Source organism: Mauremys mutica, chromosome 5 (assembly GCF_020497125.1).
Source record: "Mauremys mutica isolate MM-2020 ecotype Southern chromosome 5, ASM2049712v1, whole genome shotgun sequence".
Taxonomy (NCBI): domain Eukaryota; kingdom Metazoa; phylum Chordata; order Testudines; family Geoemydidae; genus Mauremys; species Mauremys mutica.
Genome location: NC_059076.1, coordinates 144367530 through 144394868, shown reverse-complemented (window position 1 = coordinate 144394868; position 27339 = coordinate 144367530). Strand labels below are relative to the sequence as shown.

General features: G+C 49.3%; 1 protein-coding gene across 10 annotated transcripts in view; it reads right to left on the bottom strand.

The window, feature by feature from the left end:
* The window catches only part of DCTN1 (dynactin subunit 1), a 133492-nt gene that overhangs the window by 28497 nt on the left and 77656 nt on the right, over positions 1-27339 (bottom strand). For 7 of the 10 annotated variants that reach the window (XM_045017901.1, XM_045017902.1, XM_045017903.1 and 4 more), the window contains 3 exons: positions 14485-14502; positions 8682-8702; positions 3281-3472 (listed from right to left, as the gene is read on the bottom strand). In XM_045017901.1, coding sequence (XP_044873836.1) covers positions 3281-3472; positions 8682-8702; positions 14485-14502 — 231 coding nt within the window. The remainder of the gene's footprint in view (positions 1-3280; positions 3473-8681; positions 8703-14484; positions 14503-27339) is intronic. The other 3 variants (XM_045017904.1, XM_045017905.1, XM_045017906.1) reach the window with 1 other exon arrangement.

Below are 27339 nucleotides of genomic sequence, written 5' to 3'. Positions count from 1 at the left end.
TCACCCACAGTACACGGTTAACACTTCGATGTGCTGAGAGACGGCCTGACCTACAAACGTGCTGTGCACCTGCACTTCCAAGGGACTTCAGTGGGATTTGCGAGTGCTGAGTCCGTCTGAAAACCAGTAAGGTACAAAATTAACTCCTCTAATTCCCCTCTCCTGCCCCTAGGGGTCAGAGTAATGACACATGCAAGGAAAACGTGTCTCCACTAACAGGACTGGGGCTCTAATGTGACAAGCGATGTGATTTTAAACTATAGCCTGTGTAATGGCTAAGGCTTTAAGGCTTATTTAAATGAAGTTTAACAACTCACAGACACACACAAACCGTGCCCACTGTAAACTGGAGAGTTATTAACTGATGCCAGAGGTTACTCTCCTGAGCACCGAAGGCATCCTAACCGTTTCCCATCTCTCCCCCGTCAGTCGCGCCAATACAATGGGCGGTTACTATACCAAAGGGGGTTAAGCACGGCTAAGAGATTTTGTAGGCTGGATTCTGAAGGTTTTGGAATCATGGCTCTGGACACTTTCATCTCTAGAAGGAAAGGCTCAGTGCAACATCCAGCACATGTGTAATTCTTCACCCAGGTAAGGATGGAGCACGGCCCTGATCTCTCGGCAAGTGACAGTGCCATAATGGCATCTCCACTCTGACCCGCAAACTAGCCATTGCGTCTGACTGCAATGCCGCTTCCAGGCTTTTCTAACCAGCAGGCTCTGCAGAGACAAGCAGGGTAGATCTTTCCCAGGTAACCAGCATCAACAGGAAGTCACTCAGCTCTGTTACGACAAAGAGTCACTGCCTGAATTTGGGCTGTACCAGTTGGGTTTCAAAACCCAGTTCAAAGACATCCTGAGCTTTTACAGGTGTAGCCCACAGAGGGGTCTGGTGCCAGCAAGCAACACTCCATCCTGAGCTCAGCAAAGGCGGCTCAAAGATGGAGCAGCGTATGCTGGGACCTGAAGTGTCTCCTCCACACCACAGTTGAAGGTGGCTGCAATCTACTCCAGTGCATGAGAATTAGGCACAGTCCCCAGGTTCCTGGCAAGCTTCTAATGCAGCCCTCTTGCGTCCCACCCCCTTGAGGTGAAACATCTCTTCCTGAAGCCCTTCATGCTCCAAGGGGACTCTGCCTCTCCCTAAAACGTGTGTAAGGCTAACACGTTGTTCCCCGAAAACCTACCTGCCTGGTCACTGGAGAGCTGCCTGCACAGGAAGGAGGCAGCACAAAGCCTGTAAGATATTATGCAGCCGCGCATGGGCTTTTCCTGATGGGAGAATCATAGATCCAAGTGGAACTCCCAGCGCCTGGGTGACTGAGCAGACAAAGCCGTTCTCCCCCTGCACAAACGTTCAGTGAGCAGGCAGTCACCTGCCCTGCGTGAACAAATGGGGTGCTGCTCAGCATGCCGACGGCACAAAATCCCTTCGGGTGTTTCGGAAGAGTCTTTGCTTGACTACAAATCATGCAGCTGCAACGCTGGCACTCACTCTTGATTTAACCTGGGGTCCCCCCATCCATTGGAAGTGTCGTCCCTTTTTTTCAAAAATAGCTGCAACTAGTTTGGGGTCCTACACCTGCTCCCAAGCACCCCACCAACACCTCGGCATTTTTACAATCACGTTTTCCTATTTTCTCTTAATTTCTCCCCCTGCTGCTGTGTGAAAAACCCACACAAACAACAGCACGAACTGACTGACTCTGCAGAGCAACCAGTGGAACTGATGAGGCTCTAAGTGCTGTCAAATACCAGAGGTTTTTTCTTCTGTGTACTCAGCTGATTTAAGCATCAGTAACAGCGCTAGCAAGTGAGCTGGTTTCAGGCACAGGTCCAACTGAAGATGAACCCGGGACGAAATGAGAGGCTGGAACGCCTTTTCCCTCCACGAGGTGGTGCTTTTTCCAACTCAGGACTTCACACAAAACCTCAAATGCTTTTTCACACCTTGCCCTCCTGGCCTAAATCTTTCATAAGCTCGAAATTCAGCTAATTAAGAAGGTGCAGGAGGGAAGTAATGAAAAACTATTTTAAAGAACAAAATTAGCCTAGATAGTAATTATCGGCCATCAAACAAACACCCATTAAGTCACCCAGCCCACCTCCAAGGCCAGGGCAGGTTGTTCCCTAGCAGTTTGCCTCGTCCCAGAGAGTGGGGCTTCTCCAACGTCCCTGGGGGAGAATATTCCTCAGCTCAGCACCCTCTCAAGGTCAGGAGATCAGTCGAGAGCGAGGGGTCTAGTCCCAGCTCCAATTGGTGTGACCTTGATCTCTGTGCCTCAGTTTCCTCATCTCTAAAATGAGATGCCGCCATATTCCAGTCTCACAAGGATGCTGGAAGGGTTAATGGTTTTGGTCCCCCCCACTACAGAAGGGACGTGGACAACTTGGAGAGAGTCCAGCGGAGGGCAATGAAAATGAGTAGGGGGCTGGGGCACATGACTTACGAGGAGAGGCTGAGGGAACTGGGGTTATTTAGTCTGCAGAAGAGAAGAATGAGGGGGGATTTGATAGCAGCTTTCAACTACCTGAAAGGGGGTTCCAAAGAGGATGGATCTAGACTGTTCTCAGTGGTGGCAGATGACAGAACAAGGAGCAATGGTCTCAAGTTGCAGAGGGGGAGGTCTAGGTTGGATATTAGGAAACACTATTTCACTAGGTGGGTGGTGAAGCACTGGAATGGGTTACCTAGGGAGGTGGTGGAATCTCCTTCCTTAGAGGTTTTTAAGGTCAGGCTTTACAAAGCCCTGGCTGGGATGATTTAGTTGGGTTTGGTCCTGCTTTGAACAGGGGGTTGGACTAGATGCCTCCTGAGGTCCCTTCCAACCCTGATCTTCTAGGTTTCTACGAATGTTTGTAGAGTGCTGAGCTAAGCAGCGGTATTCTCACCACCCTGAATTCCTTTCCAGCCTTGGGGTTTCGCCCCACGTCTGCCCTTGGTCTACTCTTAGCCACGCTATACAGACTCACCTCAGAAGACAATCCATTCAAACCCCCGGATTGTTTCTGCAGCTCTTCTCTGTATCGCTTTCAGGCTGTGGCAGTGTGGTGCCCAGAACTGACTGGGATTTTCCAGGTGCAGTCACACGAGTGCTGTACGGAGACGGAACGAGAGCGCTCCCTGGCCCTTTTTGTCGGAGCGTGGATTAGGGTGGGCAGATAAACAGTTCCCCCGCCAGCCTGTTCTCTTGCCTTCGAGCACTCCCCTCCCCCTTTCGCTGCCCCTCTGCCCCCCCCTCGGCGAGAGCAATCAGACAGCCACGCACTGTTTTACCTTGGTGGGGGAAGGAGCTGAAGGAGGTGCCACTGGAGAGGTCAGGGAAGGAGTTGGAATGATGGGCGCAGCCAGAGGCGTCTGGGCAGGTGTGCTGGGCTCACTGCTACTCATCTCACCCGCTGAGGCAGAAGCTGAGCCGGAGGGCCCAGCTGTACCGCTGGATGCTGCAGAGTTGGGAGTCCGGGTAGGCTGCAAAACAACATCGTCAAGGAGGAAAAGAGTCAGAACAGGGATCTGCCATCACTCACCGCTGTCTCCACCTTTCAGTCGAGCCTCGCTTTGAACTTTGCCTCCATGTTATTCTTAAAACAAGCCCTTCCTGGGACAGAGCATCATTACCAATTCGTCTGGCTGAGGGCCTGAGACTCCCAGGGCTGGTGCCAACACAGACGAACCCAGGGAGTGCAACCCTATAGGCTGTAATTACTGCAGAACCTAAGGACCTGCTGCTGATCCTAGAACACACAGGCACTGTGCGAAATTCTGCTTACCTGCAAGGGCCTGTGCTGGGCACGAGCACAGTCCTCCCTAAGCGTACCCGGTACCTTCAGAAAAGGGCGTCTGGCAGAGCGAGGGCAAGAAACATTCTGCTTCACCAGTGCGAGGGCGGTAACAGTGGGCAAGGGAATCGTAGGTGCTAGCCCAGCGGATCCACGCCACACCTTGAGTCCTATATGCTGATAGGAAGGGACAATGCTATGCTTTTGGTATCCTTTATTCTGAGAGCCCTGCAGAGCTACCACTGCTCTGGGTGAGGGAGCTGGGACCCTGTGCTCAGGTCTGGTGCCTACAAAGCAAGAGGGATGCTGATAAATTGGAGTGACTGAAGGGTTAGAGCTCAGTCTATTTAGCTGAACAAAGTTGAAGGGTGATTTGATCCCAGCCTGTAAGTACCTGCATGGAGGAATAATGGGAGCAGAGGAAGATCTAACATGATCAAATGGCTGGAAGTCAAAGCTAGACAAACGAGCTTTGCAGGAGGTCAGGCTAGATGACCACAATGGTTCCTGCCGGCCTTGGAATCTCTGAATTTTAGGGGAGTAGAGAGGGGCGGATCCCAGGAGTGACAACAAATGAAGCAGCAGTGAGGAGTTTGCTAACGTCTAGCAAAGGCTACACAGAGAACTAATGGAGGTGGCAGAAGAAGAGAAAGCCTGACACGTGTGACAAACAGACCAGCCTTTGGACCTGCAAAACGGGGTCCAATCCCCCAGCCTGGGTCCAGCCAAATATAGCTTTGGATGGAGACTCTCCTACATAACCCCTAAGCCTGCCAACGTCAAGCCAGAGTGCCCCAGAGGCCTCCAGAGCCAGCCATTTGTAAATGGCATTTGCCAATTTGCATTTTCTGAACATTTTCAATGTATTATTCAGAATTCAGCAAACAGCTGGTACTGGGTACTTGGAGAGTTTCAATTTTAAAGTCTGAATTGTTTTGATTTCCCATTTCAATCTTGTTTCTTCAGCATACCCTTGCAGATTTCACTCCTGCTTCTTGGGAGAGTTCAGTCGTCTCTCTTGTATACTGTTCTTTGTCTCTAACTTTAGGACACAACATGGAAGTTGGTAAACTCTGACTTCATTTAGAAGGGGCAGGGTTCCCCAGGAAGAGCCGTGCTCGGTAATGAAGCAAGCCTACGACGCACCATCACAGGCACGGTAACAATGGACACCAGACTGTGGAACGGTGCCTACGCAGCTGTTCTTTCGACGGGTCGGGGCTCCCAGCAGCATGGCGTAAGAGGGCTGCAGTACAGGTGAGGAGACAAAGGGAATCTGGGGTCTACAAAAAAGCAGCAAACGTCTCAGAAAGTGCTGACTAGAGCTTACCTTCAACTCCTCTCTGACGTGCGTTTCTAACGGCCCCGTCACTGGGGCATCCAGGTGTGTTACAGTCAGTCAGCTAATTTACTGAGCGTTAGCTTAATTTTATCCCTTGGCATTGGGCCTTCAGTGCATACGCCGTATTTATCAAGTCTCAGGGCTGGTAAATACTGAAAACTACCTTGGCAAAGCCAGTTCTCAGGGGTGCGACTAACCCGAGTACACTGCACTAGGTCAATGGAAGGATTCTTCCGTCGACCCAGCTATCGCCTCTCGGGGAGGCAGATTAGCTACAGCCATGGGAGAACCCCTCCAGGGCTGCAGTGAGCGTCTACACTGCGGCACTACGGCTTTGTCGCTGTAGCATTTTAAGTGTAGACGTGGCCTAAGTCCCAGCTCAGCTATACATTAGCTAGGGTACAGCCACACCATCCCTCCAGATCAGCATGTGCACACGCACTCGAGAGCCATTTACGGCAATGAACCAATGCTGCCTGACCCTGCCTGAGCAGCAGTCGTTCAGCAGGACACTGAAGTCAGGCCCCAGCAAGCGCCACACTGCGGAGTCTCCATGATGCAGAAGTCTGGCCTACCCAATTAACTGACGGAGGTACAGTGCCCTGTGGAGAAGCAGCCTGCTCCATGTTTCCCTCTGAAACTGGGAGCATCCAGCCTTGGTCCTGGGAAGAGCCCTTGGGGCACCAGCCTTTGCCAGGCACATCCCACCTCTGAGAAGCAGGCTACTCTGCACAAGCAAATCTCTTTGCTGAAAGGAATTTCCATAGCACTTTGCAGATAAAACCGCGTAGCCAGATTGAGCCGTCAGTGTCCGCGGGATCAGGGCAGCATCACCAGTGGAAAAACCCAGGCGAGTCTTCAGGGAGTAACACTGCTGAATGGCTGGAAGAGTTTGGGGTGCTTGAAGGCCACCAACTGCAGCTTGGAGCCTGGACCTCCCTAGATGGGTAGGGCCTGGGGGAGATGTTGGACTCAGAGCTTGTTGAGATGGTAACCCCTCTCTACGGGAGGGTAGGACACCAGGCGTTCTGAGAGCAGCATTGCAAGGCCCCTATTCAAAACACCACTGGAAACTAACAACCCTGCTAGCTACCAAATGATCCTGACGCTCCCATTTTGGGAAGCGTTCATGGTGAAGCAGCCCTGGCATTGCCTAGAGCCCTCCGACTTCAGACCTGGGTCTGGGGGAAATTGCATTAGTGGCACCAGCCGATGGACTCTTCTTAGCCAAGGCTGAGGATATGGTGTTCAGGCTGAGTTAGAATATTTACCATTGACCACAAGGGGCTGTGGACACATCTAAGGCCTGTCAGAGTTAGCTGGAATCCCACTGGTAAGTGTGAGCGATAGCTTTGGTTCTGACAAACACTTGTCTGGGGTCCTGCAGGATTTAACTCAGTCTCCTCTGCTGATCAGGGTGTACCAGGGGACACTAGGAGGGGCAGTAAGGAGACATGGGTTATAATGTGATCCTCAGCTCTGTGCAGAGTGTGTCTCCCTGGAGGAGCTGGCCAGCAGAGAGAACGCTGGCAAGGCTGGGGGAAGGAGCTGGCAGAACTGGCTAGTATTGGATCAGCATCTGCTATGGGCCACTATAGTTTGTAACCTGGGCTTTAGTTAGATCCCAGGTGCTACTGGATGTGGAAGCAACAAACATCACCAAGGTGCCATGTGACTATCTGGGTGGAGTGGGGTGACTCAGATGCGAGCCTACTACCCTTACCCATGCCTTTGTTTCCTTGCGATCAGACCAGCACCAAGCGTTCTACATGGGGCTACATCTTAACATCACTCAAACTGAAGGGGATGCAGAAAGCAGCAATCCATCTGTGCAGTCTCTCTCTCGCTGGGAGCACCCTGGGAACTGCACTGGCTTCCGGGTGGAATTCAAAGTGGTGGCTCAAACTTCACACCCTAAATGGTCTGTCCCATAATTACCCCAAGCAGCCACCTCTCTCCCTTGTGCCACGTGATCAGAGCAGCAATCAGGCAGGAACCCTCTTGCTGTAAGCGAGAGTTTGCTACTGGCAGGGTACACAGGCTGCAGGACTCCAACCGGCCTCGCTTCTTGACCCCTAGGGCAGGTACCTTAACTCTGGTCACACAGCAAAGCCCATCACTTCTCCCCGGCATCTGAGAGGGGACGTTTGAGGGGACGATTTTATTAACTAATGGAGAGTGTGAGTGTGAGTGTAATTCATTTACTTTTGGTGCTAGCAGCAGTCTTATCGGCTGGACTGTCAACTCCTGAAGGCAGGAAGTGTTTACACATATTTGTGCCACACCTAGGTTGGTGGGACCCCAAGCCACACTGGGGTTTCTGGATGCAACTGCAGTATGAACAAACACTTCCATGGGATAAGGACTGAAGATTTCCAGTATTGTCAGAGCACTGAATGGGAGCCCATCGGTGGAACAACATCTTTTTATAAACTGAATGAACCAATAAATACATCTTCCCTGCCTGGAGTTACCCACGCAACCCAGTGAAATCAGAGAGACGATCAGAGCCTACCACCTCATGAAACAGAATGCACCCGTTTAGAGAGACGAGGTGGATGAGGTAACATCTTTTACTGACCAATGTCTGTGGGTGAACAAGACAAGCTTTTGAGCTACACAGAGTTCTTCTTAGGTCGGCTGAACAGCTCGTGTAGCATAAAAGCTCGACTCTTTCACCAACACAAGTCGGTCCAATAAAAGGTACCACCTCACCCGCCTCATCTCTCTCATATCTTGGGACCAACATGGCTCCAACAACACTGCAACCCAAGCAAGTGTTTGCCATTTACAAATCATCATGTAGCCACAGGCGTTTGGAGGATCTGTGTCCAAGCTGTAGTCTCCCGCAACCCTGCTTTTCCTCTGCACTGCTAGCAGCAGATTTTGTTACACAGAGCAGGCTCTCTCCACAGCCTTACGAAATCCTGGATGACTGTCATTTTCTCCTTAAAAGAGACTACTCAGAACTCCCCCCCCCCCCCAAAACAACCTCAAGCCTCCTGCGGCAAAGTACCCCATAAGGTAAGGAACAGCAATCAGTGACAGCCACAGGGATGCCTGGAGGGGAGCTTCGGCCATAAAGTGGAAATAGGATCACCAAGGCATTTTTATGCTCTAATTCATTAAATTAGTTCTAGGTAACAGCAGAGAGTAACAGCCTTGATCAGGGCCGGCTCCAGGCACCAGCCCAGCAAGCAGGTGCTTGGGGCGGCACATCGGGCTCTTTGGTGGCAATTCGGCGGCGGGTCCCTCGGTCCCTCTCGGAGGGAAGGACCTGCCGCCGAATTGCCGCCGAAGAAGAAAGCGGCACGGTGGAGCTGCCGCCGATCACGGCTTTTTTTTTTTCTGCTGCTTGGGGCAGCAAAAACCCTGGAGCCAGCCCTGGCCTTGATGACAATTTCACCCTTGTAGATTCACCCCAGGGAAGCATCTCTATCTGTAGAGCTTTCCTAGGTTTCACCAAAGGACGGGAAAAGGGCCACAGGAAACAGACACTGGAGTTTAGCCCTCCAGTAATGATCAATGGCCACTGACCACAGCTGTTGGTTCTCACCTTGGGCCGCCTGGTGGTGGTCTGGAGGGCAACAGGAGTAGAAGGCAGAGTAGGAGAAACATTCATACAGGGAAAGACAGGAACAGAGATACAGAGACAGCAGCGGCAGCAGCAGCAGATGCAGCAAAGAACGAGGTAAAGGAAACAAAAAGACATGACCACAATTAGTGTGCATAGCATCAGGTCTACATGCTCATTCCCCCATGCTCCCACGACAGTCCCAGGTGAAACAGACCCCTGATGTGGCTCACCTCACACCCAGGCTAGAAAAATCTTTCGGTAATTCGCACTGAAGACACCAAAGTTCTACCATGGCCACCCCTATCTTTAACATGCAGCTGCAGGACCGCAAAGATCTTCCCAGCAGGAAGTCTTCCATCCTGACCACTTGGACAATGGAGACGCCCTGCATGCTGAGACCTGCTGTCCTTGCAGCTGCCCTCGGGGCATCCACAACCTGATCCATCTAGTGGACTCCTGGAAAGATCTCAGAAAGGCACAGGTTGGACTCCCTTGGCTTAGCCAGAGAAACACCCTGCTGAGTTGTTGTACTGCCCAGGACTCTCAAGGCTTCTGCTGGCAGGATCCTGGATTTCACGCACACACGTCCTTTTCTAAACGAGGTTACTGAAGCTCAAGTGTCACTAACTGCCCAAAGAGAAGCAGGAGCAAAAGGATTCTAACTCCTTCAGTTACAACACCACAGGCTTCGCATTTTGTGATGCTTCACCTCAAACACGGAGGCATTTTCAAGGCAGCACTGCCATTTCTCCCTCGGCTCTGAAGAATAAAATGTGTCATGTTATCAGGTAGGCCCATTCAGCCTAACGCACCTGTCCTCTGTATCAAGGAAGCTGATACAAGATTATGACAACCAATCTGGCAACCCCACACCTAAGAATTTTTCACACTACGCGCCTCCTTGCTGTGTGGTTGCAACACAGATTGTCCCATTGTGTGGTGCCTCGTTGACAAGGATTTAACAGAAATCGAGACACCAGGCAGAAGTGAACTTGGAGCAGCTTTCTTTGGCCAGTGTGTAGCAGGGACAGCATGAAGGGATATACTCCCTGTCCATGTCACTCCCATTACTGGGAGCGAATCAGACAGGAAAAGAGATTCACTTACAGGTGGAGCTTCTGTTCTGTCACACTTAATGGCCTACACAGTATCACCGGGGCACATTCAAGCCCATTACATTCTGCTTTCCTTTACCACTGAAAGGTAAAACGATGGACTAGAAAGTCTGAAGGTCGGCAGGACCAGAGCAGGTCAAAAGAAACCAGCCCTCATGCTCTTCTCCCATTGGGTGGCACTAGGAATGAGGCCTTTAATCACACAACTGGCAACTATCTGGCTGTTACAACCACAGACGCGCTGGCCAATGCAAGGCCCTGTAAAACAGCTGGCCTGTATGTGAGACAGGAAGACAAGGCTTCAGAGTTTAAGCGAGGCAGTGGTCCACGTCTTTACCTGAGGGGGATGGTCTCATTCGCACATAAGACTTTGGTAAACCAGGTAACACATGGCTTCTAGCAATCCCTCTCTTCCTTTTTAATATCAGAATTGCACAGAATAGTCTAAGGGACACACAGTAAAATGCAAATCCCTTCGAATACCTGACATCTGGCACATCCTTTGGGGAGAAATCCTACTTCGCTCACAATTCCAGAAGAAAACTTCCCAGAGGGTCTAACTCTGGGTAGCTGCTACTTTTAACACAGACGTGAAAGATTTACATCCTCCAGAGCAGTTTTCTTACTTTGCAAAACACTCATCGGGAAAGTGTTCCCACCAAGCAGTAGAAGCTAAAAAACCCAGGGATTAATTTCATGTTGAGGACTGGCAGCGTAAGGTGCTTTGGAAAAGCGGATTCCCTCAAAACATCCACAAGAAAACCCATTCTGTGGAATGAATCTTTGACAACTTGATGCAACTATCTGTTAACTCTGGCCCTCCCCAGGGGGGAAGACTGTAGAAGACCTTCTATAAAGCAGGCCTGCTCTGAGAAACCATCTCTTCTCAGGGATTTAGCAACCTAGGCATGTTCCGGTGTTTCACTCCTTGCCAAGCACTGGACGGCCACTACAGCATGTTAAAGAGGAACTCAACAAAGTCTCTATTGTCAGAGAAATGTTGCTTCAAACATGGCTCCTGCTGTCCTATTATGGAATGGTTCGCACCAGAAAAGCCAGAGCCAACAATGGAAATGCCTCTGGGCTTACAAGAAGCAGATATGAGGAGTTCTTGGTACTTGACAAAAATTAGAAGCCAAGGGCTGGAATATTTTAAACTGACAACCAACTTTGCACATTCAAGAACAATGTTAGTACTGCCTGTTCCAACAGATGGATTTATACTAACGATAAATCCCCCCGAGGGTGTTAATGAAGCCCCCTAAAAGATACACCAGAATCTCACATCAACCAACCTTGAAATGGTCACTTCTGGGGCATGAAGGAAGTTGAGGGCATCTTTCCTAGATTAAACCATACAGAATCCTAACAAAACCTGCCTCCTGGCAGCTCTAACTAAAGTTACCCTGCCATTCCCATTAAAGGAAAAACAACTAAGGAGCGGGCAATAGCATTTTTAATCCTTGTGCTGTTCCCCTGGGTTATTAGGCCTAGTTTAAGGGTGGAAGGTCATCAGTTTGGTCCCCGCCCAGCAAACTCGCTTTGTAAAGATGATACAGCCCGAGGTGTCAGCTACAAGATTCACTGGGGGAAGGGCTCATTTCTAAATGAAGGTCATAACAATGGTTCACTGATCTCATCAGGGTGTAGAACAGACTGGTCTTGACGCTGCCTAGGCAGACCTGCTCTGTGTGTGTGTCCTGTATAACACTGTATTTTTATAACATTCATTAGAAGAATCGAGCAATCAAAAACTTCCCTCCCTTTGACAGGTGTTCCAGAGCCCCAGGGTATGTCCACACCGCAGCCCAGGCAGGAAGACTCACGCCAGCGGGACTAGAGCTAGCATGCGAACATGAGCAGAGGTCAGGCTGCAGCTCAGGCTCTCAGGCGCACTCAGCTCCTTAGGCCGAGAGCCCAAGCTCCAGCCCCACCTGCGACAGCCAGGCTGCCAATTCTAGTGCACTAGGGTGAGACTCTCTCTGGGCTAGGAGGCTTGCTCCAAGCTGCCGTGCAGACATATCCTCAGGGTCTAGGAAGTACTTGCTGGTCGCCTGCAGAGAGCCAGCTAGTTACAGGTGCTAGCTCGTTTCCAGCCAACAAAGCCCTCTAAAATACAGCTGGAAATATATTCCGTACATTCCCAATACTAATTTTCCATGAGCTGCAGGTACCACAGGGAAGTGGTATGATTGCCAGTGGAAGGGGAGGTGGGCTGCAGGACCACGAACAGAAGAGGTGCTGGTACTCTAGTAAGAAGCGACCCACTGCTATGAAAATGTTTGAGAACCTCTGTCCTACAGCTATGTCTCATACCTGAGCTTTTTGAGGTTCCAGAAGAACAGGGCTACCAGCTTTACCAGTTACAGCCTAATGAAGAACTTTGGGACAGCTTAAGAGCTCAGAAAGCTCTGTATCAGGTATTCCAGCCATAAATATTTCATCAGTCGGTGGTTCTGAACTGTGCTGCATAATGCAAATAAATATTTGATGCCATTCTGTAACCTTTGGTCCTCCACAAGTTCAACATTCAGTAGGAAGAGAAGTATCTGGGATCCAAAATAGAAACACGCCGGCTGGGAAAGCTTCGCTGCCAGCATGCAGAAATCAGGAAAGCCACCTGCTAGCTACCAACATCTGGAAGAACAAAGCACGGCCTAGGAAGTCAGCCTTGCCCTGTCCACTTCCTCCTCAATATAAAAGGTGCAGCCCCCAGGCCCTACTGGCCCCAACCCACCCCATTCCATCTGGAGTAGAATGGTCTCAATTTGGATCAAGATAGCAGTGCTCTATGTAGGTGTGCACTGCACCAGTGCATTGAGCATGAGGACAGCTGCATGACTCTTCATTTTAAGAGCTAAAGGTAATAGGTAATAATTGGAGACATACCAATCTCCTAGAACTGGAAGGGACCTTGAAAGGTCATCGAGTCCAGCCCCCTGCCTTCACTAGCAGGACCAATTTTTGCCCCAGTTCCCTAAGTGGCCTCCTCAAGGATTGAACTCACAACCCTGGGTTTAGCAGGCCAATGCTCAAACCACTGAGCTATCCCTCTAGGTGTGGTCAGTGGGCTCCTGGTAAGTGGTCACAGGCCCAGCGCCAGGGCTCCGGAACCACAGGAGCCGCATAGAGCTGGAACTCTCGGGTTCCATACTGAGTGCAGGATGGGAGCACACGCTCCTTTTAACTGCATGTTTCCACACAGGCTACTCCTATCGCTCGTGTGAGCGTTTCCAGCCCCAATGGGTGAGCCCTGCTTGCACACTATAGGAGCTGGCAGGTGCTGAAGCCAGGTATCCTAGGAACACAAACGCTTTACTTCAAGACTGTAGCGCCTGAGTCCATTACTCAAGTCTTCTCCAGAGGATGCTCAGCAGTTGACTAAACCTGCAGGAATTGATGTTACTACCTGCATAGCTCTCCATTAACATAATTACGTGGCTTCTTCTCGAGCTGGTTATTCTCGACAGTCACATGTTCTGGGCATTGCTGCGAGCTGTACCTCACAACAAGAAGCTTTACATGGCACCTTCAAGAATCCCAGAGACCTAGTGCATGATGGGCTTGCTCGCTCTCTCAGAAGTGGCCAATACAGAGCAATCATATGAGAAAAACATCCTACCAGGAAAAGAAGTTTTATATGCAGTTTCCCTATATTAACTCAGGTAACGACGGCAGACTTTAAAACTTCCCTGGAAGAAATGCAGGCTGGCCCTGCAGCCATCAAATCACCAGAAACTGATGAATATGGAGCATGGTTTCCAGACTTGGCCACAGCTCCATTATCTTTCTGCTCCCAAGAGCGATACAGAATTAGCATTTGCAAAACTTTTCTTTTGGAAGGGGATTTTAAAGGAGCTTTTAAAAAAATCACCATACAGGAAAGTGTGTCACTCCCTTTGGTCAGCTTCAGATCCCAGATCCATACACAGGTGCATTTACTGGAATATAATTAAGAAAACACCTTCTGGCTGCTGCAGGCAAAACAGTGGAAGTGGCAGGGAAAGGTGCACATTTGCTTTTGGGCTATTTGTATTGTTAACTTATTTCTATCAGATCAGGTACAAATCCTCACTAATTGCTCGTTAGAACTTAAAACTCGGAGATTCTGATTATGCTCAAAAACAAACATCAGGACACCCAGAGAACAAAAATCCGAGTCTGTACTGTAACCTACAGAAAAATATCAGCTCGACACAGGAAAGCCACGTAACAGTAATTTGAAATTCTTAACACAGGCAAAAAATAAGAAACAAAAGAGTCAATTAGCCAGCACCGCCAGAGAGAAGAAATAAAAACTATTATTAGCATGCAACTTTTATACAGCAAGCAGCAATATCTTCCAGCAGCAGTGGTAACGCGAAACCCCTGTCCTCTGATGTGAGCTGCAGAGGCACTGCATGCAACACAAACACCAGGCTGTCAGGTGAAATGGAAAAAGGACTTGACCACAAACTCAAAAGAAAGACTACAAATGAAATTCAATTGCCTCGTTTTGTCATTACGCACCCACCCGTCCAGCTTGTCTCCCCAGAGACACCTCAAAACTGAGTTGGAAACTCAAAATTAAAGCTCTGCAGTCGTAACATACCAAAAAAAAAAAAGGCAAAACAAAAAATGTTTCGAAGCAGCGTTAGAAATGATCATGGGGATACAGCGGATTGTACCTTCCGTGTTGTTGGGGCCTGCCTCATCATTGCAGAAAAGACAGACGAAGAGAGAGAAAGAGAAAGAGAGAGGCAGAGAAAGAGAACGTTAAAACATTCAATCACAACAATGCAGCTCTCTGTAGACAGTCTCTCTCAAGCACCGTCTGCCCAGGAGCGCTTGCAAATGGCTGCAGCTTTTCCTTTTTATCTGCCATCCATTGACCCTGATAATCCAGCAACCGCTTCCCGAAACCCAGACTGCTACGGACGCCGTTAATTAGCGAGACTCTAGTGCGCTGGAGTGCAGGTCCATCCTAGCAGCCGGAGCCACGGGCCACACTTCCTTTCTCCGCTGGCCTCTCCAACCACCGCCCCGGGCTCCTCATTACATCATCACTTATGGATTTTTCCCTCCCCTCTCCAAGTTCTTAGGCAGCCCTTGGATCCAGGCACAGCACCGGGGATTGAGCTGATGCTTTCCGTCCACAGGGAGGAGGGATGCACAGGGACGAATGTGCTCCTCTGTAACCTAGCAACACTTTAGGCTCAGCTGTCTCACTGGCTAATTAGAACATTTCTTCATCCCTCCTCCAGCCATAATGGGCCCAGCTCAGCATCTACGCATGCACGCAGAACCCTTGCAAATCTCTTCCCACGATACAGCCCAGCCTCCCTGGCTATTGGGAGCAGTCTACACACCAACCCCTGGATCTACCAGAGCCTAATGCAGGGGTAAGCAACCTATGGCACGCGTGCCGAAGGCAGCACGCAAGCTGATTTTCAGTGGCACTCACACTGCCTGGGTCCTGGCCACCAGTCTGGGGGGCTCTGCATTTTAATTTAATTTTAAACATTTTAAAAGCTTCTTAAACATTTTTAAAACCTTATTTACTTTACATACAACAATAGTTTAGTTCTATATTATAGACTTATGGAAAGAGACCTTCTAAAAACGTTAAAATGCATGACTGCACGCAAAACCTTCCATTAGAGTGACTAAATGAAGACTCGGCACAGCACTTCGGAAAGGTTGCCAACCCCTGGCCTAATGAACCGGTTCAAGGGCCAAGTTTGTTAGTTTCTGCAATTTCAAACACACATAAGCCACCTTATAGTACTGAGCGTTCACCACCCAAAACTGCTCCTGTATTCCCAACTCCCCCACTCATTCTCTCTCCCACAGACACCCAGCTTCACAAGCACACAGGAAATGCAACAGCAAAGAAGTTTTGGGTTTTTTAAGTTTATTCAATTGAATAGTTGCGTGCCAAAAATAAAGCCACAGTGAAACCCGAATCAGAGACCAGCCTTGAGAGCCTCCTGCCTTGAGAGCTCGCCCCAAAGGGCCGACTGCACGGGCAGGACCTGTTCCACCATCACCAGGAGACACTGCGGTTAAGCAGACATTTCTGAGCACTAACAAACTGGCTTCAGTGCACTGACAAGTTTAAACCTCAAATTTAACCCCTTTAAAGTTTTCTATCGTCCCCAGGCTACCACCTGTTGAGAGGCCAGAACGTATTTCCTTACAACTCAGGCAAAACCCTCACTAATGCTCTAGAACAGAGGTGGGCACATCCGGCCCACGGCACTGCCCTGCCTGGCCCCTCCCCTGCTGTCCCCCCTCCCCCGCAGCCTCAGCTGGCTCACCCAGCCGCTGCTCTGGGCAGTGCAGCTGCAGAGCCCGGCCTGACCCGGTCTCTGTGCTGCGTGGCGGCGGTGGCAGCGTGGCTGGATCCAGCCGGGCGGTGGGGCTGTAGCGCTGCCAGCCACCAGTGCTCCAGGGGGTCCGGGGGCGGTCGGGGCACAGGGAGCGGGGTGCGTGGATGGGGCAGGAGTCCCAGAGGGGACGTCAGGGGTTGGATGGGACAGGAGTCTGGGGGGAGCAGATAGGAGGTGGGGGCTGGGCCACAGCTGCCTCCCCTAACCAGCTTGCAGGCTGGGTGTGTGGGCTAAAGGGGGTCTCTAGGCTGTATCTGGAGAGAACAGTCTCTCATTCATGCAGGGAGGGTGAAAGGGCCAAACCAGGAAATGCTGTTGGGAGAATGGTGAAAGAAGAGGGTGTCTGGCCTATGGGGGGAGAGGGGGAGGAAAGTAGGGCAGCGGTGCCAGCGCTGGCCCATTAGCTAGGAATTCCCTGATTTACAAGAAAACCACAAGCTCTAGTTTGTAAAATTATAACATTCTACAGAATAAGGGCTTGGGCACTTTTTTTTTTTTTTTTAAAACAGCCCTGGACCCCTTACTGATGTCTTGTGTCTGGGAATTATTGACCCTAAATAACTTTTTAAAGTGGGAAAGTGAACTTTGTCCAGTGCATCCATAGGAGTTCTCATCTAGGACTAGTGAACTCTAGACCGAGGTTCCACAGGTAGGAGTAGCAGAAAGGGTTTCTAAAACTGAAACCAACTTTTTTTTCCACATCTCATAACAAAACATGGGTTGATCAATCACTTCAGGAATGTGTGAAGTTCTTCTTCTCCTCTGGACCAGAGACCAAGTATGAGACGTTTGAGGGCAAACAAAAATATTTGGGGGAGACGACACATTTTGGAGAAGATGGAAGGAAAAATAGATTTTAGAATGAAAACAGCCTAAATTAGGAGTTTCTAATGGGATGCCAGGATGACTGGAAATGTCCTCAGGTGTCAAAGTATCGGTTTCAAAATCAGGCAGTGAATGAGCTAAGATCACCCCACACTGGTCTAAGAAGTCCCCGCATGTGAATAAATCTGTGCCTTCCATCCATTATCCCAAGAGATTCCCCAGCACCAGATGGGAACTATACTTCCAAATAAGAGCCACACATGGAAAACGCAATTCCAACAGTATCAGCAAAAGGGGGGCTCTTACTCCCTTAACCTGAAGTAAGAGCTTTTATTATCCAGCATTTACTATAATTAATTTTGAGGAGTAAAAGATGTTGGTGGAATCAGAAGGACTCAATAGAACAGGTATCAAACTGGGGCTAAACTCACCTTGACAGAGTCCCTTGAAATAAGAGAGGGTTCGCTGCTGACATCCTTGATAAAAGATTTTTTAAAATTACATTAAAAGTTCTCCCTGACTTTCTCTGCCTCTTCCCCCAACAATACGGGGTCAAGGAAGAGGCGCCAATGGGTAACACCACAAACTTTTGATTCACAGTTCAGTGAGCCCAAATGCCATCACGAACTCGACATCTGGATGTTCCTACCATACCATTTTTCAGGATCTCCAACATTCAGATTTCAAGGTCTTATTCATAATTTTGTTAATATGTAAAAAGAGAAAATTTTCTCTCTGAAAATTATTCATATATTTAGCATTAAAACCACCATTTCCAAGCTCCTTCCCTGGCCTATCAAGCTCTGAAGTATCTTAGAAGCTGACAGAATGAGAAAGGTTATTTGAACAGACCAGCATACATATGGCCAAAAACTGAAATGGCCACCAATCAGCTCCACCTTTAATTAAATTAACTGGACTTGATCAGAAATGTGTGTGTTGATTTAAAAGCACTACCAAATGCACTGGGTTCAGCTACAAAAACGTTCAATAGCCTAACGCTGGTTCTCAACCTTTTTTCATTTGCCAACCCCTAAAGATTTCCAAAGGGAGGCGCAGCGTAGTCTGCGGACCCCCAAGGGTCTGCAGGCCATAGGCTGAAGACAACTGGTGGGAAAGGGGAAAGGAAAGCCGATTCTGGGTGTGTTACACATTAAGAAAATAAAACTGATTTAGGACAGTAGGAGATCAGCATAACAGGCTGCTCAGCTATCACAGCCCCAGTTCGTTTGGGTTTAAAGAGATGGATTGCTGAATACTGCTCCTATCAACAGGGGAGAAAGCCCACTTTCTTGTTAACATCTGCCCAGCTGACACTGAACAGGGCAACTATGAATCTCTTTTGGACAATACAGTACAGGTAAAGCCCACAGCACTCTGTCAGTCTCAAACTGAATTTTTCACTTTAAGCACTATGGACCAGATTCCGTCTGGCTCTGTCCACATCCCTTGCCGTGCAAGTCCTGGGAAGAAAATAAACGATGCAGAGCTTGGTTAAAGTCGGAGGTACAGAAAATGGAGAGCATTTCTAACAATGCTGTGCCACCATTTTGCTGCTAAGCATCAATTTACATCTGAAACACTAAATTGCCAGGCCAGAGATTGTGTCTTCCTCTTGGGGAGCAGCTGCAACGCCTAAAACCCCTGACGAGTGACAATGGAGAGCACAGACAGGTCCTTCGGGGACTCGGACTTCATTCATTGGTAGAATCTGTAGCACGTGGCCTAGATAGAGATGACAGAGCAGAGGAGCAGCTTGTTGGCTTCTCGCAAAGGAGCAGGCCTTGGTTCCCAGATGGATTAGATACACACAGAACAGGACTATATTTTTTAGAAATCTGCTTTCTGGCAATAATTTACAGAGCGAGAACACCTTAGCAACAAGAGAGGATTTCTGTTTAATTATTCAAAACATTTTCCTCTAGCAGCATTATAGATAATGGATGTCTTCAAGCACAGAAGCCATACTAGCTGCCTACAGCATCATCATAATATGGAGGGCAGACACAAGTTAGAGATCCCAGGACGTAACACAGCTACGAACTCAGCTCAAGATGTGGTATTGCAGGCTTGGGCTTATGGTTTCCATAGGCTGCTTCTCTGTTGTCATCTGTTCTGCGCAATTTAGATACAGCCATCTGGCTCCTGGCAGGTGGCCAAGTGCATCCATCAGGCTACTTACCCAGACTTCCTGGTGCAGGGGTCAGAACCTTCAGCAATGCTACATCGCATGGGCTAATGGAACACGGGAGCCCGCTGCACATGCCGATCAGTTAGCCAGTGGCTTAGGACCCTTCTGTTCCTGCTGTTGCAGGGTGGATAAGAGGCACCGCTACATTCAGTAAAAGAAGGTGATGCTTTATGGGCAGGTTCCTTTCACTTCCCCCAGCAGGAGGTGGAGGAGCAAGGAAACATCAGGCGGGTTCAGTCAGCATCACCTTCCATAAAGTGGTCTCTGGATGATTTCCAGACAGGGTCTCTTCAACATGCTGAAGGTACTTGAGCTTTTCTGGATCTCTGTGGAATCTGGATAAAGGCCAGAGTCTTTCTGGGCATCCACCTTGAGGCAGCAGCTCTCCACACTACATCAACAGCATCACATCCTTGATGTTGGCCATGCCAATGCCTTTCTGTTAAAAGCACGTATTATCAGGCAGTGGTGAAAGCTCTGTTCCATAGCTAGACCTGCCTTTTGCTACGGAACCTGGTAGTCCTGAACCTGTACAGGAGCAGCTCACAAATCCCAGCAGTACTAAAATTCAGGGCTCTGGGATGCAGTGCCTTTAAAGTTTGGCCAATCTTACCCATGGGCATTGCTACCCCAACCACTACGTTCTTCTGCAGGAAAGAGGGTGGGAGATGTAGATGGCAGCATCCCCGGCGTAAGATATCCCGGTTCCTACTCCCTGGGATGAGGAGAGAGGCGTCCTCCACACTTTCAACTACTCATCAAGAATAGGCTACAAAGGCAAGAGCAGTTCTATGGCAAGGCTACTCTGGCCCTTAAGAATTCCCTGAGTGGACCAAAAAGAATTAACTCAATCCAGCGGTTCTCGCAAGCTGCTTTAACGTGGCAAGAAGGCTGGAGTCTCCAGATCAGAATCACTTGTATGCGGCTGTGGATATGTATTTGACCTTTAGCAAATCCTGTGTGTCCCCAGTGTCCAAAAGGTAGCGATAGTCCTCAAGAAAATACCTCTGTTTATTGACACCCCAGGGTGGGTCAGGAAGGGTCAACTGCCAGAGGCAACACAGCAGCAGCTACCCCAGCTGGCACCAAAACCCTTGGAGCAGGTGGTTCTGAAGGTCTCTGCAACTAAATTTTGTTGGCCACGTTAAGCCAGCAAAGCCAACTCCCAGCACACATCTCAATGCAGGATCCTCTGAGCTGCATTTTAAATGTGGCACTTCTGTCTCTGGGATTAACCTGACAGATCAGGCTCTCATCATGCGCTGTAGTCAGAGCTCTTGAATTCTTCAGTTTGGAGCTGCCTGGAGTCGGGCTTCAGCAGATGCACATCTGAGGGCAGTTGGCCGCACCTCCAGGGCATTATCAAACATGGGAGGTCTCAGCAGAGCCATGTCAGAGAAACTGCAGCTCAGTACATCAATATGAGCAGCAGGGCCCTCAGACATCTGACAAAGCAGATCTGCTGAACCTAATGGGAAGCTGAATCCAAATCAACCCAGGCACCACAGACTTAAACTCCAGTTCCCAGGGGTGGGACTTGTTTTAGGCATCTGCTTAAAGGATGAACAACCAACCAACCAACAAAAAAATCCATTGAAGCAGCAGAGCACCAGAAAGGAGCACTGAGAACAAACCCCCAAGAACTGCGACACTGATGCACAGCAATAACAGAGCTGCACAAATTATTCAAGAGAGATGATTTCACAGAGTCAAGGCCTTCACAGTGCTATGGAAAGGAGCCACCACCCCAAGAGCCCAGCACTCCATGGGGGCCCTGAAAAGTGGGGTGCGCCAGAGTGTTTCAGAGGCAGAGAACTGAAACAGACATCACAATTTTTGACAAAGGAAGGGTCAACCCAAGACTGGATTCTCAGAAATGGATCGTGCGAGCTGAGCAGAGCCACAGTCCATGTCTAAGTGCAAGTCTCTCTCCACCTTTCTGTGAGTGCTCTTAGATCCAGCCACAGCCAGAGAACTGATGAAGTTTCCGCAGGGATTTATTTATGAACCTTTCACTCACTTTTACCCAGACAGTTATAGCAGAACACACTGCCTTTATTGTGCAATTCTACCCACACCAATCAGTCTGTACAAGGGCGTGGGGACCCAGATAACACACACCAGCGTACAAGTGCGACACACCGAGTACGTTTCCCATACCCGAGGAACAGCTCGGTGTAGCTCAAAAGCTCGTCTCTCTCACCAACGGAAGTCAGTCCAACAGAAGATATTCCTTCCCCCGACTTGTGTCTCTGAAACCTTGGGACCCTTGTTTTCTAAATGGCATTCCTGGGATTGTGCCACTGGCAGAGTTTAGTGGAATCTAGATGTACACTATGCAATTTGCGTGTATTTCAGTGAAGACTATTGTCTGCTATACACTGGCCGCATGCAGGCCTGGTTTACACTAGAAAATTAAGTTGGTTTAACTACATTGGCCAGGGGTGTGAAAAATCCACCCTCCTGCATGGTGTAGTTAAGCCAACCTAGGTCCCCGTGTAGACAGCACTTGGTCAATGGCAGAATTCTTCCACCCAACCAGCTTCCGGCTCTCGGAGAGATGGACTCCCTACGCCGATGGCGTAGACAGTGCTACAGCCCTGCAGCTGGAGCGGCACAGCCATGCCGCTGGAGCGTTTGAAATGTATGCAAGCCCACAGAGGAAGACTTCTGGAATGGACTTTGAAGGCACTAACAGCTCCAGAGAATCTCTATTTACATTAGCACGTTGCCATGTTCTCAGTTTGGATAATAGCTTTAGTTTGCAATTTTACCCAAACAGCGCCCAACACTCCTCTGGAATAAGGTCTGTCTACTAGCCAAAGGCATCGAGAGCTGCTTGCAGTATGCCCCTTACTTGGCAGTGTGCACAGCACCACGTTCACTGAGTCACCCAAAAGCTGACAGGGGGGGGTTTCAGTTAAGCGAATCAGGGATCCTATGAGAAGCAGAAAGCCAACAGGCCATCGAATGACTCGACGCCAGTGCCTGATTTTAGAAAGCTGGAAGATACATGCCCCTGTCCAAAGTAGTGTCTGTGTCAATGGGGCACTGGCAGCACCTTTTACAAGTGCATTAGTCCTGAGACAATTACTCAATAGGTAAAGCTACAGAGGAGAAAACACACCGGTTCCTAAATGGAACAATTCAAAATGAAAAAGGTGAGAAGCTGATCCACACTGTCCAGTCAATAAGCGCTGAGCTGGAGGGAAGGCGCATTGAAAAGTGACTGATTTCATGGTCAGAGGAAGCAATAAAGGGCTCGTGGCGCCAGAACACAAACGAAGACATTTGGCCCTTCCCAGCTCCTGTGAGCAGCGAGCCCAAGGCCTGCTTCACTCCTGGGTCTTTAATGAAGGAGCTGCCGCCAGGCCGACACTCGAATGGCCCGTGTACGTGAGAACTCCGGTACACACTTGCAACAAAAAACAGCAACGACCGGCTTGTTCCACCATCTACTGCTCCTGCAGTACTCAGCAGCTTTCACCCCGATTAATGCTGAAATAGTCATGATCCCGCACCGAAGATATTCCAGTAAGTAACAGTGCTCATTCCTTCGAGAAATTACACGTGGTCATCACAGCTTATTGGCTGGGCGAGGGAAATATTTCCCAGCTAAGTGACGAATTCACTGTAAAAGAAGAGTTCTCAAGTGCACAGGATCCACTCTGCCCCTCTCCCACAAAAAGGCTCAGGAAAACTGACATGTCCAGCCTGCAATCCAGATGAGAAACACACTTCAGAAGGATCATTTGAGTCTTCTTTCATTTAAAACATTCAATCAGGCTTGGGTCGTTCCATTGTCTTCAAAGAAAACCAAAACTCAGGCCATCCGTAAGCAGACAGGCACTTGATCCCTCTCAAGGACAGAGCAGGCGCATCTGCTCAAGAAATGGAGCCATTAGTACAGTACACACACTCCCAAGAGAGGCCCCTGGGAGTGGACACTGCCGGGAGTAGTGGAACAAGGGACGTAACATGAGATGGACAAAGTAGCAGCAGCTGCTGAATGCATGAGAGATGAGGGAGCCCTGCTTGTTATCAACCTTTTGTACTTGGGCTCAGAATACAACCCTTAAAAAGCACTAGCCTGCTTCTTGCTTGCATATATATATATATATATATATATATATATATATATATATATATACACACACACACACACACACACACACACACACACACACACCTGTCCCTGGAAATTTCCACTACAGGCATCCGACGAAGTGGGTATTCACCCACGAAAGCTCATGCTCCAAAACGGCTGTTAGTCTATAAGGTGCTACAGGACTCTCTGCTGCTTTTACAGATCCAGACTAACACCGCTACCCCTCTGATACTGAACCCTTAAAAACGAGTCCCAGAGCACTGAATGTTATGCTGATAGCTGAATGGTCTCTGGTGCACGCAATGGGGCTGCTTCTATAGGTCACAGGACGAAGCTCTGCATACAGAGAACTCTAAAGCTAGGCTACAATAAAGGCAGGGAACAAACTGGCTCCCAGCCACCTGCTATGGAGCAGACACAAACTGTTTGATGAATCACTGAATCAGCTCCTCCCTATAACGCGCCCTAGAAACAAAGTTTTTCACTGTCTCCATCCAGCTGTGGTGTAAAATGGACAAAGCACTAGCTGGCTACGCTCCCCCTCACAAGGGCCTCAGACTTCCAGTATCAGATGGAACAGGCCCTCGGTTTCAGCTCCAGACAACCCTGCCAGCCACAATCTGCCCATTGCGACGGTTTGCCTGACTGCTGCCCTGTCTCCTTTCAGCTCGAACCCGCTAGCGGTGGCTAATTTATAACTTTGGGCAGCGCATCTGCCCAACCTTCAGCTAAACTGTCCCATTTAGTTCTCTCATCTATATTTTCACACAACCCCGCATCTTCTGCCTCTCTGTACAGCGCGAGGCTGCAATGGAGGAGTCTCTTTTGTCCCTGAGAGCCAGCTCCCTGTTCTGAGCGCAGAAATGTGGCAGAGTGGTACTGTTAGTCCATACATGTATGTTAGGTGCAGTATACCCATTAATAGGTATTACGTGCATGGTATTAACATAATACACATTATGTATATGGGTGCTGGGAATTAATATTAACTGAATGTATTACCCTCTTCCCACAATTCTGTTCACCCGTGTCAAGCATCCCACAGCGCTTTGCAAAGCTAGAGTCAGCTTCGGTGTTCGAAAACTGGACATGTACCAAAGCAAAGATACAGGAATACTTTGTACCAAGTGCAGTTAGCAAGTGCTTTCCTGGCTCATCAACACTTGGAATGTAGCATTCAAAACGGAGACATGAGAAAGTCTAGGGAGGCTCCCAGGCACAAAGTAGTGGGTTAAACTGAAAAAGTGACGTGTAAAGAGTTTTGTAACTTAGAAAAATCACACGGTAAATACTAGTAGCTGAAATGCGCATCTTTGAAGCACACCTGTGTAAGGTGACCACGCAGTGAGAATTTGCTTCCCAGAAGGAGAGTACGTGTGTCTCCTTCTCGCACTGTACTGCTTTATCTTTATACATTTGACTAAGTTCAGTTATTTGGTCCTGAACATTAAGAACGTGTAGTCAAACAATTGGCTACATCTGAGTCAATAGGACACTGCACCAGACTGGGCGTTGCGTACGTGAACTCTCCACAGCCACTGTCCGGGGAGGCTGGGACCCCTAAGTGTGGGAACAGGACACTGCCTGTCTTTTTTGGCCGAGGTCAGGCTGTATCTCATGGAAAACAGAGTAGGGCAGTGCCCACCACAACCATCTTCGGCTGTTTCTGCCCACTGCTATTCCCCAAGTTGCTTAGGGAACCTCAGGCGCCTCTCCCCGTTACTGACTGGGGTCAGTCCCCTTAAATGAACTGCACCTTGGAGCACCTCAGAGCTTAAAAACCTTGTCTCCTCAAGGAAGAAAAAGCTGGTGCCTGAGGTTGGTCCCACTAAAATGGTGATGTTGATTACCCACATCTGGCCGGAGCTGCTCAGCACATGGGAGCAGAAAGGCTCCTGGCGCCCTGCTTCCAACCTCACCACAACCTGAACTGCCAAGCTCAGGGGGCCCTGTGCCAACCTGTACATAAATGAATGGCTTTTCCGCCACTCCCTGGTGGACACGACTCCAGGCTGAGCTACGGATACGTCCAAGGCAGATACCTACAGGTTTGGGTTCAGACAGAAAGGGGTCAGGCTTTTTGCTCTTTTAACCCCTCAGATGTCAGTCTTTGCAGCTCTTACGTGCTACTATTTCACTGCAAGGCTGACATTTCAGTGAGGGAGGACGGTCCCGGGTATCTGAAGCAGGATTTGCTCTCTGCACAGTAACTGCCATGCCAGACAGCACTGGAGCAATGAACAGAGGATTGTGAGAGCTGTAATTTCATTCCAAAACTGGAGAGAATGGCCTTCTTGCTACCTTTAAACAGCTAGCTACTCTCCCTTCTCCACCGGCCTGTCACACTGCAGGTGGCAGGAGGTTTCAGCACTCTCCCAGTGTTGCACTCCCTAGTGAGCTGTTCACTCATAGAATCTCAGGGTTGGAAGGGACTTCAGGAGGTATCTAGTCCAACCCCCTGCTCAAAGCAGGACCAACCCCCAGACAGATTTTTACCCCAGTTCCCTAAATGGCCCCCTCAAGGATTGAACTCACAACCCTGGGTTTAGCAGGCCGATGCTCAAACCACTGAGCTATCCCTCCCCCACTCAGCTGTGTTCTTTATTTGTGCAAGTGCAGCATGGGCCAAAACATCAAGTGCTCCCCTCAGCAGATTCACAACGCCTGCTCTTGGCATCTCCGGTGGGATGAATGCAGAATGACACGAGCAGCGGATACCTTTGGGGAGGAATATGAACTTCGTTGCTCTGTAAGACTTTGTGCTACTGCACAGCTCCACTGTTACCAGCAAGAAGCTCCTGGCCTCCCCGTGTACCCAGTACGCAGGCCTTACAGCAGAAGTTCCTTGAGGTGTCATGTGGAAACAGCAGCTGTCTCAATCCTTGAGAGAAACAGGCAACTGGGAGCCCTCGAGAAGAGCCACTCTGACTCCAGTGGAGGCCAGGGTGGAGTTAGTGTTACTCACTGGAGGTCATGAAGAGGCGAGAGGGGACCTATTCCACCCTCCCTGCTGAATACCTGGGCTCCCGATGGCAGGCAGAGAGTGGAAGAGGCTGATTATCTGTATTTGCTCTTTGCCTCAGGTTAAGGGGTGGGCAATCTCAGAGGACTGGGGCCATCTGCCACCCAAAATAGAGCAGGAGGAAACAGCTTTTAAACCGATTAAAGTCCAACATGTACCATGCACTGCAAAGAGCTACCTAATCTCATCAATACGGATTTGCCTACTACTACTGTTACTTCTTAAATCATTGGTAGTTTTACCAAATAGAACCTTGATTCCCAGACACTAAAATGGTCGCAAGGAAAAGAGCCGGCGAGTTGACTGACGGTTTCAACCCTTACAATGGAACTGTGAGGATCAGGGTGAGACGAAACTACAAACGAGCTGAGGCCGGTTTGTCGCACTGGGAGGAAGCTCTAGGACATACCTGTCCGATCTTGGTTTCCATCCCAGGGTTAGTCCCACAACGTTAGGGAGGAAACCCCACTTGCATGACGGGCTCTGTGGTATCGGTTTGACTTAGAATTACTCCTTTTAGAATGAGACCATTAATACCCTGAACAGATGGTACCATGTGTGCCACAGCCTGCCACCAACCCAATTCAGCGGCGATCTTCACAATGAAGTGAGGCAAAACTGGAAAGTAAAAATCCACACGCGCTAAAGATTTTCCATCAGAGAAAGCATGCGGAGCCAGGAAAGCCAGAGCTGGGGGTGAGTAACAGCAGCATGCAGACAGCCGGGACAAGAGCTAGCAGCAGAGTGAAGTAACAGGGCAAAGCGCATGCAGCTCAGTAAGCTCAGACACATGCAGAGATTTCAGACTGGACAGAGTCACAGAGGAGGTCAGAACAAAGAGGCTTGGAACAGTATCGCCCAGAACACCAAACTTCCAGGGGAGCACATCTTCTCCTCCTGCTCTGCTTCCCATTGTGCTCACTCTGTGGAAGGGACAGACGCAGGTCTGGGCTCGGATTCTCTCTCCTCCCAAGTGCCGAAAGGTTACATAGACTGGAAGTGAAA